The sequence below is a fragment of the Canis lupus genome, chromosome 8 (assembly GCF_048164855.1).
Source record: "Canis lupus baileyi chromosome 8, mCanLup2.hap1, whole genome shotgun sequence".
NCBI classification, from domain to species: Eukaryota; Metazoa; Chordata; class Mammalia; order Carnivora; family Canidae; genus Canis; species Canis lupus.
Window position 1 is genome coordinate 67,536,581 of NC_132845.1, and position 15,861 is coordinate 67,552,441.

At 51.7% G+C, this 15,861-nt stretch overlaps 1 protein-coding gene across 10 annotated transcripts in view; it reads right to left on the reverse strand.

Moving 5' to 3' along the window:
* Positions 1 to 15,861, reverse strand: part of LOC140638930 (ATP synthase subunit f, mitochondrial) — a 57,430-nt gene that overhangs the window by 4,699 nt on the left and 36,870 nt on the right. For 2 of the 10 annotated variants that reach the window (XM_072837058.1, XM_072837063.1), the window contains exons 1-8: positions 15,679 to 15,772; positions 12,781 to 13,292; positions 9,891 to 10,031; positions 7,326 to 7,544; positions 5,095 to 5,196; positions 2,494 to 3,198; positions 1,355 to 1,471; positions 519 to 701 (exon numbers count right to left, since the gene is read on the reverse strand). In XM_072837058.1, coding sequence (XP_072693159.1) covers positions 519 to 701; positions 1,355 to 1,471; positions 2,494 to 3,198; positions 5,095 to 5,196; positions 7,326 to 7,544; positions 9,891 to 10,031; positions 12,781 to 13,233 — 1,920 coding nt within the window. In that variant the 5' untranslated portion in view covers positions 13,234 to 13,292; positions 15,679 to 15,772. Of the gene's footprint in view, positions 1 to 518; positions 702 to 1,354; positions 1,472 to 2,493; positions 3,199 to 5,094; positions 5,197 to 7,325; positions 7,545 to 9,890; positions 10,032 to 12,780; positions 13,293 to 15,430; positions 15,444 to 15,497; positions 15,773 to 15,861 lie in introns of those variants that run through there. The other 8 variants (XM_072837060.1, XM_072837064.1, XM_072837062.1 and 5 more) reach the window with 7 other exon arrangements.

The window sequence follows — 15,861 nt, forward strand, 5'->3', positions numbered from 1 at the left end:
AGGCAATGAACAGGTACCAGGAAGCCAGGTGAAGAAGAGAGTCAGTCTCCAACTCGAGGGGCTTAGGTTTTGTGAAGGTGACAGTCACACATGCAGATGCAATTACAGGTTGTGAAATGGCCAAAAAGGAACAGTGCTCTAGGTGATGGGAAGGAGGGAGCAGCAGGGCATCCCTGAGAAAGAGCCATCCAAGCTGCGACCTACAGGGTGAGGAGCCAGTTACAGGAAAGATGAGGAGCCTACTGAAGGTAGAGGGACTACAAAAACCGCAAGGCAGGAAAGGCTGATGTTACACAGAAATGATGGAAGGCCAGCAGGGCTGACAGTGAATACAAGGAAGAGTGGCCTGAGATGTAGTCCACAGGGACACATGGGCTGTGGTTTAAGGAATTTGGGATTCTTCCTAAGGGAAGCAACTGACATTTAAAGCAAGGGAATTCCAATTCCTCAAGGCCAGACCTGGGGTAAAGGGTAGGTGGGGTGACTAGAGGACTCTGAGTTAGAGTTGGGGTACACACCCGATCAAAGGTAGGTGGGTACTGGGCTGCAAACTCTAGTTGGCGGATGACCACCTCATTCACCGGGACTCTATTCTGCCTCATGTCCTTCAGGATGTCAATGAGATAGGTGTAGTCCAGCTTCTTGAGGGCCGCGTTGATGAGGGTGCTGTAGATGTGGGTGTTGGGGGTCATCTGGGATTTCTGGAACAGAAACATAAACATTCAATCAGTGACGTGACGGCAACTGTTGGGACAAAGCAGCCCACTGTGCGTGTCAGGCCATTTAGGTCTGCTCTGCAGACCAGCAACTGGGGCAAGGTCAGTACCTTGTGGCAATAACAGGCTGTACCCCCCCACTCCAAAAAGGAAAGCACATGTGCCCCACACTGTAGGTCCTTCCCCCCCCCCCAACTGAGGACCCTACCCTCTCAGCCCTGAAGAACTTGCTCAGAGATCACTGGACTCGGGCAGTAAACCATGTGTAGACTACCTCCTCAGCTCTTGGCTGTGGTTTACTGCAACCCCTGCCCCTAGAATTCTGACATATATCCGTCCAGAGTTGGGGCCAAGACCTGTCCCCACCCCTCGAGCTCTCCCCACTGCAACCACCTTCAAGACTGGAACACCCCATGCTTTCAGTGCCAGTTCCTGCAGCAGGGTCCACTTTCTCTCCACCTGGGCCAATGACCATTCTACACTTGAAGCTAGAGTGATCCCATTCTCCCTGCCCTCACACACACTGTTTATGCTGTCAGGGTGGGGAGGCCTGGGGGTTCGGGGGGGCTCAGCTTTCTTCCTGAGCACCTCCCAAGTTCGTAGCACCATGGGTTCCACCTAGGCTTGGACCAACTCACCTTCATGTCTGCAAGCAGCTGCAGACCATCCCTGGGCCTACGGCACCCAATGGCCAGGTTGCAGAAGGTCTGCAGGTTGGGGATGATTCCCCTCCTTGCCAGGAGTGGTAGCAGCGCCTGTGGGGACAGATATGACACTACCAGGCCTGGCAAGAGCCTTCTCAGTTGAAGTTCCATGGCTGGCTGGAGACCTCGGGGGAACAGCTCTGCTCAGAGGCTTCACAGCTCCCTGTGTGACCACATGGATGCTGTTCTCAGCTTGGCTTGCGAGCACCCAGCTCCTCGGAGTTCAGTCCCTCTGCGAGGACACCCTGCCTTCCAGCCTGTCTCAGACATGCCCTCCCCTCTCCCTGAAGCCCTTCATATTCCTGTGCCTCTCTGCTCCTCTGCTGGCCATCCATCCCAGCACTCAGGCCTTCAATGTCATCTGACCCCACAGCCCAGGGCTGCAGACAATGCCAACAGCAGTATGGGAAGTAAAGATGAGACTGCGAGGGCTGGGGTAGGAAGATGCCCTTGCAGCTTGGCTGGCTCAGGGAGGGGCTCTCACATTCAGCTTGTCTAGAGGAAGGTGCGCTCTGCACTGTGGGCCTGAAGGCAGAAGCTCTATCTCTGCCACCTTTGATGTCCACGAGAGCTCAGTGCTCTGACAAGAGAGGCTTTAGACAGATAAATGGACAAAATCCCACAAGGGCTTCAGTGTCCCCTCTGTGAAATGCAGGAAGCCTCGTACCAGCAGAGCCTTGGTGGTGTGGTCAGTGAAAAGAGGAATGGATGGGAAGCTCTTGGAACAGCATTTAGTGGAGGACCGTTACGTGTGTGTGTGGGTCGGAGGGTGTGGGCTGAAGGGTGGGGACACTCGGGTCCCAAGCTCCTGTATGCCTTGTGCCCCTCGGGACAGTGAAGATGTGTTTGGTGTCTGTCTGCATCCATCTGTAAGCTCCTCAATGGAGTGCAGCTGGCTGCTTCACCACTCAGTTCTCAGCTTTGCCCAAGCCCAGGCCCAGAACAGAGGCTCTACTCAGCCTGCCCACCTATTGTGGAATGGGTGACGCCCCCTGCAGGGGAGCCAGGTCCTGCAGTTGGAAGGTCAGAGGAACCTTCCTCTTGAATCTGGTGCCTGCCTCCATGCCCCTCACCTTCGCCCCCTCCAGATCGCCAAGTTTGCTCTTCTTCCTCATCAGTGTGTTGAAGAATGTCACGTCAGCTTCCACCTGGTGCGTGTCCAGGACAGTCAGCAGTGAGGACTCTGCAGGACTCCCAGGCTCTACCACCTCAGCCAGCAGTGTGAGGGTTTTGATATTGGGCTTGAGCCCATGCTCTGCCATTTTGCCCAAGAAGCCCTCCAGGCCCCCCATCAAGGCCAGCCTGTCAGCTGGGGTGGTTACAGTCCCAAAGGAGACCACAGCTGGGGGGACTGCTCCCAAGGTCAGGAGGTTGGCCTCCAGTCCCCAGCGAGAAGGTTCTGAGGCCAATGAAGTGAGGGTCACCATGTGGTCAGGCTCCGTCTTGGTATCCACCTCAGGCTGGGCCTTGCTGGGGGCTCTGGCTTCACGAGGCTCTGGAAGGCCCTCAACTACCTGAGAAGGTTCCAGAAACAGCTGCCTCTCCAGGGCCTCCACGTGCTTGATTGACATGCCATCGCCCACCTGGGCCTGGGCTCTCTTCCTTGTCCGAAACCCACCTGCCCGGGGCTGGAGCAGGACCATCTCCTCCCTGGGCCTCAGGAGCAGTGCTGAGGCCACCTCCGGGTCCCCCAAGCCACAGTCTCGAGCTGCCCCCAAAAGGAGGTTGTAGCCATGCTGGCTCGGCTGGAGCCCCAGACTCAGCATCTGCCTCCACACCTGCCAGGAAGAGATAAGTTCAGGCTCTGCACTCCTCAGAAGAGCCTTAAGCAGAGCAGACACAGGAAATAAACAACCATTTGGCAAATACAAAGGGCACAGAAAAGAGCTAAAAGCATCTAACCCAATGCCCAGCTCTAGACAACTAAGAATCCTGAGACTCTGAGGACTCTCTGGGAGACTTCACAGGGGTGCTACTCCTTTTCTCTCTCTAGCTCATCTCCAAACTGTTCTCCCACTTTCATCTCTCTGCCCTCTTCCAGAGCCCCCGTACTGGGAATAGACTTCACCCTGGATCTCTGTCCAGTTTCTCTGTACTCTGGGGAGGGATATCAGAGAGGCTACATCCTGAAGGAGTCTAGGCTGACTTAAGAGCTGGATTTAGTGACACTTCCTGAGTGTCCACTGCATGTCCTGCCCCTTGCAGCCTCCAGGAAGTATAAGAACACAGGGCAGGGACAGTGCAAGGGGGGTTCAGCCAGGAAGAGCACCCCCTAAGCTGGGGCCCCAGGCAGCCCTGTTTCCTCTTGAGATGAGCTCATTCTTACCCCACAACACAGCACCTAGCACACTCAGTGTGTTCTCCACAAAGGGCCACTCTGATCATGTCTGGGTCACTCTGACATCGTTTCTAAGGTGCCAGGAGATGCCACACAGGGCTCACTGGTCACACTGGCTTCTTTGTGGGCTCAAAGGGTGGCCACATTTGGTGGGATGAGAGCTCGCATCTAACTTTCTGTCTTCATCAGGGGTAAGTGTGCAGACAAGGCAAGGAGTCAGTCAGGCCCAGGTGGGTGCAACCTGCAAGAGGTCTGCTGCCCACCAGAGAGGGTCTTAAGTAGGGCAAAGGTCTCAGCAGAGACCTGAGGTTTAGCACAGATTCAGGTTCTTGGGAGTCAGATGGGCCTCAGTTCAAATCCCAGATCTGCTTAATAGCTGTGTGACCTTAGGCCACTTACTCAACCTCTGTGAGTCTCAGTTTCCTTGTCTGTAAAACAGGGCTGATGGTGCTTAGGTTGAGCAGTTTAACAAGTGCACAACACAAGCCAGCTATTAGCATTTCTAACTACAACAGACCTAGAACAAAGAAAGCAAGAAACTAGATCTTGGCTGATTTTTACTATAAAGCTCTTGCTTTCAGAGTCTGCTGAGGAGAGGCATGCGTTTGGTCCAGGGCTGTCCCAGGTCACTGGGGCTCAGCCTCTGTGTCGATCAACCACCTGGGGATCTTGCTGAAATGTTGATATGGATGTAGTAGGCCCAGGTGGGGCTGAGACCCTGCTCTTCTGACAAGCTCCCAGGTGAGGTTAATGCTGCAGGTCTGTGGGCCCCACCTTAAGTTGAAGAGCTCCAGGGGAGCTCTGGCACCATTGCTACTACTGGCACCTCACTTGCCTAGGGCCAGGGGGGCAGTGCTCTCAGGGGATCTGAGGTGGAATCAGAGCAATGGGTCTCAACTCTGATGTCCATGCACATCTCTCAGGACTAACTGAAGATCCCTGGGTCCCACCTGCAGAGATGCTGAGTGTGGGCCTGTGGGAGGTGAGCTGGAACAAACATTCCATGTAAGTGTGCTGCAGGCCTTCAGAGACTGTAAGCTTAGCCGATCTGAGCCAGTGGCATGGAAGGCCATTTGGCAGAGTGAAAGAGCATGGGCTGGTTGTGCCCTCACGTGGCAGCAGCCATGCCCCTTCTAAGGCCCTCCTCCCCCGCCATCTGTAAAACGGCCGGAAGCAGCATGCTTTATGAAGGCCAAACTATTGCAAACATAACAACACCTGCAAGGGGCAGTCACAGGTGCTCAAATGGACACGTGGTCATCATTTGCACCTGACACAGGTGCACGTGGGAAGGGGCAGCGGGAGAGGCAGAAAGACAGAGCTGGAAGGGACAGACCTGTAGGGTGTATCGGAAACCCGTCTTCTTATCCTGGATGCAGCCCATGAGCAGGTAACTGAAGGTCTCCTCTGTGACTACATGCCCTTTCTGGACGATTTCCTGGAGGAGGGAGTAGAGGCCACACTGCGAACCTGTGGCAGAGCCCAGGCCCAATGGGTCTGACTCAGGGCAGACACTCCTGGGGCAGGCCATGGCCATGCATCTAGAAGAGGTGGGACCTGAATCTGGCTTTGGGATGGCTCAGAACCAGCCCCTGAGCAGAGCTGTCCAATTGCTGCCTGCATTCCCTCCTCCTCTCCTTCTAGGCTGCTCTTCCTGGTTGATGTGATCACTTTTGGGTAGACCCTCTGCAAAGACCACTGCAGCAGCCAGTTTTAGCCCCTGTGCTCAAGGCACTGAAATTGCACAGAGCTGGCTTCAAGTCCTAGCTTTGCTACTGGCTAACTGTGAGTGTGGGCAAGGCATGAAGCTCCCTGGGTTCAGCCTCCTCATCCAGAGAGCAGGGTCACAGGCAGGACTTGCCTTGGAGGATCTCTGGAACACCTCCACAACAAGGTATAGTGCCCATGCACATTTTTATGACACTTGTTACCCCTGGCCTCTCTCGAGCCTGTCAGGCTTGGCCATTGCCTTCTTGAAATATTCTTCCACCCCTCAGCTCCTAAGGGTCTCCTCCTCGAGCCTGTCTTCCTCTGTCCCTCTTGTGAGCATAGGTGTTCCCACCCTACCCCACCATCAGCCACTTCTGACTCTCCCCGTCACCAACCCTTCCACCTCAGAGAGGTTTTATCATTTTATAGATCTTATTTCTTTGAGAGAGTGTGCACATATGCACACATAAGCAGGGGAAGGGGCAGAGGGAGAGGGAGAAGCTGACTCCCTGCTGAGCAGGGAGCCCAACACGGGGCTCAATCCCAGGACCCGGGTATCATGACCTGAGCTGAAGGCAGACCCTTAAATGACTGAGCCATCCAGGCGCCCCTCTCAGTGAGGTTTTAGTTTGTGCTCTGTCTGGGACTGTCTCCCAACTGTCTCTTAACTGGTCTCTCTCCCCACAGACTAACCTCCATAAAATATCAATGACATCTCCGGACAGGTCAGAGGCCAATCAGCCACACTGACCTCTTCTGGAGGCTTCAACTACCTGCCCCTCACATGGCACCCTTGGGAAGGATTTATCACTCTCAAGGAGGTCTCCAGGGTTGAGACCCCATGATCCTGCCTCTCCTGTAGAGCAGGCCACCTCAAGGCAGCCAACCCAGAGGCTGGTCACAGGCTGCTCTGCACCACGTGGTGCCTGGACGATCCAACAGGCCCCTTCTCCTGTGGTGGGCAGGTGGGACCTCAGTACATGCAGTGAGGAAAAGCATCAGTCAGCAGTGGGAAAAGCAAGACAGAACCTAAGAGCAGAGAATGAGCGTGTCCATGGGCCTGAGGGAAGACAAGGCTGCCAAGGGCATGCTGAAGTTCTCCTGAGGTTTAGTTGTGAGGACCTAGAGCCTTCCTTTAGGTGTTAATTCACGTTTGTCTCCCTTCCCAACCCGAGAGCGCAGAACTACCACCCCGGTCCTGGTCCTCCCTGCTTAAACCTCCTCATGGTCTCCTCTGGAACTGGGGATAAAAACCCTTCTTATAGCTGAGGAATAAAAGCAGCTACAGAGAGCACCTTGATGGCTCATTCAGTGAAGCATCCAACTCTTGATCTCAGCTCAGGTCTTGATCTCAGGGTCGAGAGTTTAAGCCCCACATGAACTCTGAACTCCAGCATGGAGCACATTAAAAAAGAGAGGGAGAGAGTGACTATGAGCCAAAGCACTGATGCAGACAAGACCCTGCTCAGCAATCCCATGCCCTTGCTCACCACCTGCTTCCCTCAAACCTGGCACCTCCTGGAAACCAGCGATTTTTGTTCCCACTGCTTTAAGCAGGATGCCTTCCCTGGTGAGCATTGATTCATCCTTACTGCTGTGATGCCCTGCCCTCCTCTATGGCACCAAGGAGTCTCACACAGAGTCGTAGCACACAGTAGCACACACAACCCACCACCCTCCTAGGGGCAGGGCTTCTTTATCTGTCAGACTGAGGCCTCTGCCAATTGGTGAACCCAAGCCCGATTCCTCATCAGCCCCTGAATCTTCCTGCGGGAGGGACATCAAGAGCCATAGCCTCACATCTGCCACATGGGACTGGCCCCGGGTGGGGGAGAAGGAAGGAAGGGGCACCCTTACCTTGAACACATCAAGGCACATCCTGAGGTCTGCGCACAAGGCAGCCATCTTCAGCAGTGCATGGTATGTTTTTAAGTTGAGCTGGAAGTTTCTGGCCTGGAGCTGCTGCCGGAGCTTCAGGGCACTCTGCAGAGCAGAGTCCTTCCAGGGGGACTCAGCACAGACATTGAACAGGGCTGTGTACGTGGCATCTGTGGGCTCCAGGTCCCTTTTTTTCATCTGTGGAGATGGAAAGAAACCTGAAGGTAGCTCTGGGCCAGCTGGACAAACAGGTGACAGCCGCCCTGAGGGAAAGCTGGAAAGAACTCTGTTCCTGCATTTAACAGGCCAGTTGGCAGGACCTGTGCTAAGGTGGAGCTGAGTGACATGTCAGAGCCTACTTCTCCAAAACCCTGACTCAGCCAGAGGGCCTCTGAAAACCTGCCCTCCAGATGCACCAAGGAAAGCATCATCCTCCCCATGGCTGTCAGCCCACTCTGGGCCTGAGATGCCTTTAGCAGAATCCTCCTGATGCTCTCTCAGCTCCGCATCGGGCTCCCTGCTCAGTGGGTTACCTGCTTCTCCCTCTCCCTTTGCAGATCCCCCTGCCTGTTCTAAGTAAATAAAATATCTTTTAAAAAAAGAGCCTTGTGCTCAGAGTCAGGCTGTTTGGGGCTCAAATCCCAGCTCCAATGCTCACAAGCACAGTGACCTTGGACATGGCACTTCACCTCAAACATGGTGGCCGTTGTTTCCTCATCTGAAAAATGAGGATGGTGATCCAACTATGAGGATGATGTATGCCGTGTGTGAACTCATGTACATGACAAATGTGTCCTGAGGACTTACTGTAAGCCAGGCACCAGCTACCAGTGGTTACCAGGACAGATACTGCTTGTTTGCATCAAGCTTACACTCCAGGTAGGACGAAACATAACAAAGAAAAAATCAACAACAGTAATGAGGGCGGCAAAGTACACACACGGAAAAATCGAATAGGGGCAGAAACCTGGCAAACAGCACTTTCGCCAAGTGACCAAGGTATCTGTCACGTGTGCTAAGTCCCCTGGCAGGAAAAGGACACTTTGCTTCTGTGACAGCCTTTCCCCAAGCCCATAACCACAGCCTTGTCACAAGTACAAATGGAGAGACATTCTACAAAATCCTTGACCAGGGCAGCCGGGGTGGCTCAGCAGTTTAGCGCCCTCTTCAGCCCAGGGCGTGATCCTGGAGACCTGGGATCGAGTCCCACATCAGGCTCCCTGCATAATGGAGCCTGCTTCTCCCTCTGCCTGTGTCTCTGCCTCTCTCTCTGTCTGTCTCTCATGAATAAATAAATAAAATCTTAAAAAAAAAATCCTTGACCAGTACTCCTGAAATCTGTCAATGTCATGGACAAAAAGGAAATTCAAAAAGTATCACAAAATGGAGAAGCCAGCGTGGGGACCCAGACTGGATACAGGAAAAGAAAGAAGATCTCAGTGGGAAAAAAAAAAGGTGAAATCCAAATAAAATCTGGAGTTCAGTTTCTAGTAAGAGTGGTTTCTCAGTTCTGATAAATAGACCGTCAAGGCATGAGATGCTACTACAGGGATTAGCAGAGGGAAGGGTATTCGGGAATTTTCTTTACGTCTTTGCACTTTTTCTATGAATCTGAAATTATTCCAAAGTAAAAATTTTATTAGAAAAAAAAAGAAGCAAATTGACAGAGAATAACTTAAGGTAAGAAAGAGTGAACTGTACATCTCTGAGGTGACAGGTGGTGATTTAAGGGTCCTCTCAAATGTGAGTTAAGAGCTGCTATTGGACTGTGAACCAAAAAACACAACAAACACCCCCCTAGCACTAGCTGCCCCTCACTTAGCACCTGAATGCTCTGCTGCTAGGTGGCTTGTCAGGGAAGCTTCCTGTCTTTCTCTACCGTGATGGGTCCTTAGGTCTTTCAGAGGCTATGTTATTTTATCATTTGGAACCACAATTCCCCCCCCTGCTTCCAGCTAGAGATGATCAGGCCTCGAGGAGGTACATCCCAAATGGACAGTAAGTCTTGCTGGGATAAAGGATGTTCCCAAGCTTCTGGCTGCAAGAGAGGGTTGGATTATTTCTACTAGAGCCTACTATCCTCTTAGGCAAAGCTTTCACGACTACACAGGACATAGCTTCCCAGCTCTGAAAATAAATACAACACAAGAAGTGGATGAATATAAAGTGAAACCACCTTCCAAGAGGCACAAGAGCCCCTTTCTAAAGGACCAGCTTTGGACGCAAACTGCGTATATGTGTCCCATGTGGACAGTAAGGGTGAGACAATGTAAACACAACAGGAGCAGCAGTGGAGAAGGGAGGCGGAGTGGGGGGAGGGGGAGCTGCTGCAGTCCAGTCAGGGAATGGAAGACTTTCCACCCAGCTCACATAATCATCCAAGATCCCCTCCACTTTACAGAGGATGAAACAGAGGCCAGGAGGTTAATCTGGCCATGGTAATGTCCCAGCAGTTGACATCCTGCCATGCGCACCCAGCTCCTTCTGCCTCAAAAACCCATGCCCTCTGAAGCCTTACCCCTCTGCCCCCAGCCCCGCACTCACATCGTTGTAGAGCCTGAAGGCCTTCTTCAGGTATCCGGCCCGCCCACAGCCCCCGATCAGTACAGTGTAGTTGCACTCAAGGGGCTGAAGTCGCTCTTCCTTCAGCATCTGCCGCTCAAACAGATCCAGGGCCTCAGCCAGCTGCAGGGAGAAGGGACATGGGGGGAGGGGTGCTTAGGGAGGCCTCAGAGACCCTCAGCAAAGAGAGGGAAACTGAGACTGAGGGACTCCCCCTGCCCCCACCCCCCCAGCCTGCCCAGGAACCACACAGCTGTCCTGGGCCTCTGCTACCAGCCTCTTGGTCCCTGGGCTCTGCAGCAAGGGAGCTTCATGGTGGCCAGGAAGAAAAGCCCACTAAATTCCCACCACCTACAAAAGCTCTTGGTCCTGCTGCCATGGCTGCCTTCCCTCCAGCCAGACAATGAACTCCTCGAAAGCAGGGCCATGTCTTTGTCTCCTTGTGGGCCTAGAGTGGAGCCAGAGCCTGGCCCTCAGTAGGTCCTCAGAAAATGTTAATTCTACAAATCCTGGGATCTGCCCTGCCTTTACTTCCTTGGTGACCCCACCTATAGTGGCAGCCCCTTGGGCCTAAGTGGTATGGGAGATTGGGTTCTGGCCAGGATGGTGGGCACACTTGGGGCCACTGTGTGGCACAACCACATGGGGCCATTCACAGCAGCAGCCTTCTGAGATGGCATAAGACAGCAGCCCTGAGTGACCAGCTTCCTCTGGCTGCAAATCCCCTTACCCCACAGTCATCTCTACCCCATCCCTACTCCAATACCATCTCCTTTAAATCCTCAGTTCACCCCCTTACAACTTAATTATTGTTTTCATCCATTGGTTCAACCAGTAATTACTGAATCCTACTATGTACCAGGCAAGGTCCATTTGCTGGGGATATAGCCATGAACGAGAGGGAGGCTCCTCATGGAACACATTTTCTAATGTGCAAAAGACAGATGCCAGGTGAAATAAAAAAAATATGTACTATGTCAAATGGTGATAGGTTGTTATTTTATTCTTTAAGATTTTATTTGAAAGAGAGACAGAGAAAGAGTGAGAGAGAGCACGAGCAGGGCCTGGGAGGAGGAGAAGCCTGGGATCATGGAACTGAGCCAAAGGCAGATGCTTAACTGACTGAACCACCCAGGTGCCCCAGTGATAGGTTTTAAAACAAAAATAAAGCAAGAAGTGCCAGAAAAAAAGGGTATGGGAGATTTTCCTGGGTTTTTAAGAGATTTTATTTATTTATGAGAGAGAGAGAGAGAGAGAGAGAGAGAGAGATCATGAGCAGAGGGGGAGGAGCAGAGGGAGAGAGAGAGGCAGACTCCCCACTGAGCAGGAAGCTCAACACAGGGCTCTATCCCAGGACCCTAAGATCATAACCTGAGCTGAAGGCAGACACTTAACCAACTGAACCAGCCAGGCACCCTGGAAGATTCAGTTTTAGATAAGACAGCCAAGCAGGGCTTCACTCAAAAGGTGACAGAACAACAATCTGAAGGAGGTAAGGGAAAAAACACCACTATATGAGAAAACAGTGCAAAGGCCCTGAGTCAAGAGTGTACCTGGGAGTTGGAGAAGCAGAGAGGAGACCAGGATGGTTATAGCAGTGAGGGAAGGGGAGATAAGAGTAGAGAAGTAAGGAGAGTGGAAGGCAGACCTTGCAGGCTTCATAAGCTTTTGTGAGGACTTTGGCTTTTCTTTATTTCTCAAGTTTTCATTATGGAAAACTTCAAACATACACAAAAGTAAAAATAACTATAATGATTAACAATCTTGTTCATGCACACTCTGTACTCCCACTCCACACTGAAATCTTTTTTTTTTTTTTTAAAGCAGGCTCTATACCCAGTATGGACCCCAACATGGGGCTTGAACTCATGACTCTGAGATCGAGTTAGACGCTTCACCAACTGAGCCACCGAGGCACCCCCAAAATGGAATTTTTAAAGCACATTTACAAGGTGCCTGGGTGGCTCAGTTGGCTAGGCATTTGCCTTCAGCTCAGGTCATGAACCCAAATCCTGGGATCAAATCCCACATGGGGGGTGGAGTCCTTTTACCTCTGCCTCTCCTCTTCACTCCTGCTCATTCTCTTTATGCTCTCTCCCCCCAAAATAAAATATTTACAAAAAATAAAGCACATTTATAGACATTCCATTATTTCATTCCCCACATCTTCAACATACACCTCTAAGAAATTTTTAAACATATGTCAACGTCATTATCAACACCTAAGAATACGAACATCGATGTCATTGAACACATTTGCAAGTCCTAGCAGGAAGAGTAACATAATCTGCTTTCTGCTTTAACAGGGTGGTTCTGCACTGTGCAGACATGGGAGAAGGAGGTGGTGAGAATGGCAGGCAGCCCACTTACAAGCGTCGTGGTAGCTGAGGAGCTGAGGATAAGGCAAGGCCTGGGCTTTCAGGGGGAATACTACAAGAAGGGTTAAGACTGGTCATATTTTAAAGCTCCAGCTGGAGAGAGAAATAGAAGAGTCAGGGATGGCGCAAAGGCTTCTGACCTGGACAGATGAAACAGTAGGATCGCCATTTAATGAGATGAAAACAGTGCAGTCAAAACAAGGCTGAGAACCAAAATTTCAGGCCAGTGTGGGTGGGTGTAAGGGAGCTGGTGAGGTAGCCGGATATGTATATGGGGAGGGCTGGGCTGGAGAGAAGAACAGAAGAACTGCAGTGAAGGGGGAGCCTGAAAGCCAGGGGGTGGCAGATCACCTGGTGTAGCAACCAGAGTGAGTGAAGACAGAGAAGAGCCCTGAGCATCTAAGTATGTAGAGGTCAGGTAAGGTGGCTCCTCCAAAACACTAGGCTACAGAGGAAGTAGAACCAGGACCAACAGAATCCAAAGGTCCCCTCACCTTTCCTTCTCTGATCAGGTGTTTGCACTGAAGGAAGTACCAGTAAGGGGTGTTTTTCCGGCCCCGCCATGACTTTGGCTCCAGCTCTCTTTCTTCATCTTCAGCACTCTGTTCCCTGAGCCGCAGGTTATACAACTGGGCTGTTGACTTTCGGAACATTCTCCTCGAAGAGTACTTGCTGGAGAGGGTCCCAAAGCTACCTTCCTCTTCTTCCTGAGTGGCCGTGGGGCTGGGCTGGCTCAGGTCAGAGCTGAGGCTGCTCACATTCTTCTGGTTCCCCTGGCCAATGGGCAGCTGCAAGGGGGAGCTGCTGCAGGCTCGAGTCAGCCATGCAGCCCTCAGCCATGTGGGCCCCTCCCTGCCTCCTGCCCATTTGACTCTGAGAGGGTCAAGGTGCTGGAGGGCGGACAGTCCCACAGGGCGGAAGCGGGAGAAAAGCTGAGCAAATCTCATGAGGTCCAACTCTGGCTTTTTCCTCCAGGGCCTGGCACAGGTCAGAAATATAATGAAGTCTACTTGGGTTTGTAGTCACAAAAGGCAGAAAGAAGACAGAGAACGGATTACAAGCACGAATACTGATATTAGAAAGCCTGCTTTCAGATTTCGGTTTTGCCAAACAACCACCCATGAGTCCTGGGGCACTCACTGCTCTGGTCTCAGTCTCCTGCCCTGTGAACTGGGGTTAACTATAACCACTGCCCACACAGTCCTGTAGCAATGACTGAATGAAGCTCAGATACATGGTGTGCAGCACAGTGCTGGCACAGTAAGCCCCCAACAGACATAAGCTATTGATATTATCAAGCCATGATCTGAGAGACCAGTCACTGAAGTCAGAATGGAATTTGAGTACTAGCCAGAGCTGTTGTGTGACTAGGCCCATTCCTTGACGTTTCTGTGCATACATTTCTTCAACTGCAAGATGAAGATGATCCTACTGACCTCACCGTAAGGTTGTTGTTCTTTTTTCACCATAAGGTTGTAAAGATTAAATAAGATGTTTTTAGCATATCTCGTTTACTGCTGTTTCAAAAGTTAAAGCTATTATAATGTATTATTTTAAAAAATACCATCTGGGCCTCTGCACAGGGAAGTTCTCTCAAGCATGCCTTTTCTGCAAAATTTGTGGATACATAGGCTAGAGTTGTGCTGTCCAGTACAGTAGCCACTAGCCACATGTGAACACTTAAAATGAGTCTAATCTAAATGAAGACATGCTTTAAGTATAAATTACACACTTGATTTCAAAGACTTTATGCCCAAAAAAGTAGACAAATTATACACAATCACCTTTTGACACGTTGAAATAATTTTGGATATACTGGGCTAAATAAAAATTTAACATTAGTTTTCACAATTTTTCAGATTTAACATGGCTACTTGAAAATTATAAATCGTACACATGGCTTGCATTACATTTCTATTAGTGCTAGACCAGAGATCCTGGTCTGCGTACTTGAAACTCTTTTGATTTTTAAATTTTTTTTTTAAACTCTTTAATAAAAAAAAATGCCAGGGGACGCCTGGGTGGCTCAGTGGCTAAGCGTCTGCCTTTGGCTCATGGTGTGATCCTGGGGTCCCAGGATCGAGTCCCACATCAGGTTCCCTGCATGGAGCTGGCTTCTCCCTCTGCCTACGTCTCTGCCTCTATGTGTTTCACGAATAAATAAATAAGATCTTTAAAACGTGTATCAGAATAGCCACCATGACACTATTTTAAGATCTGGTTGTAACAGAAGCTCACAGTTGGTAAGACTTTTAAGGGACTGCAGACTGATTAATAACTGAGGCTCAAGGGATGCCTGGGTGGCTCAGTGGTTGAGCCTCTGTCTTCAGCTCAGGTCGTGATCCAGGGGAACCTGGGATCGAGTCCCACATTGGGCTCCCCTTAGGGAGCCTGCTTCTCCCTCTGCCTATGGCTCTGCCTCTCTGTGTGTGTCTCATGAATAAATAAATAAAATCTTTAAAAACAAATATCTGAGGCTCAGGAAGGGGAGTGACTTGCTGGGGATCTTGCAGCATGTAGTGGAGTGCAAAGGTGAGACCCGCCAGCTGTGGAACCCGTCTGCCAGTGAGCCCAGGTCTGGATATTAGCCTTTCCTGACACCAGTACAGACATCTGGTGAAACCTGCGACCGTAACAGAACCATAACGTGAGCACATCCGTGATTCTACATTGTCAAGTAGCCACATTAAATAAAGTGCTTAGGTGCGTTAAATGAAATGCTGAGCGCTGCAAGAAAAAAAAAAAAACCAAAAACCAACCATGTCGAAATAGATATTAAGACGTTTTAAAAAACAAGTTCCTGCTATTCCAGTATATAGGCTGCTTTTCCGACGCATGAACACCAAGATCCAGTCACAGCAGTGATTAGTGTAGACGATAGCTTGTGGTAACTTGCACGTACTCTACCTCCGACCATCACTGACGGTCATCCCCACTAGAAACCCCGACTTAGTTGAGGGCCCTGTTAACGCTACACCTGCCAGTCACGGAAGGAAATGCCCATTTCACACAGAGAAAACTAAAGGTGCAATTTTCTCCCTACCCAGGCTCATTAACCTGCCAGTAATGACATCCCCTGAATTAGACACGCGCCGCCGCTGTGCTGGGGTGGGGGTGGGGTAGGGCGGGCGTCCCTCCCCGGACGCTCCCCGGGGCCCTCGGGCCAGCCCGACCCCCTCCACAAGGGCCTTTCGAGCCTCGGTCGTCTCACCAGACAGCCCCGACCCCGGCTGCGACACTCGCGGCCCCTCCGTCGTCCCGTCCCCGCCCGGGAACAGGATCTCACTGGAAAAGTCCCCCCAGTGAACACAGCCCGGAGCCCCGCGCCGCATCGCCCCGCCGCGCCCTCCTCGCCTCACCGCGCCGTGCTCCAGGGGGTCCTTCCCACCGACCTTCACGTCCGCGCAGGCCCCCCGCCGACTTCACGCAGGCGCAGTCCGCCACGTGAAAGCCCCGCCCCGTGCGCGCGGAGGCGGGTTACCCCGGGCGGCGAGAGGAGGTAGGAGTTCGGCTGGCGGCTAGCCTGGCCTGACGGAGCGTCCCGTACTCCCAGCTCTACTGGCCGGGTCTGGACA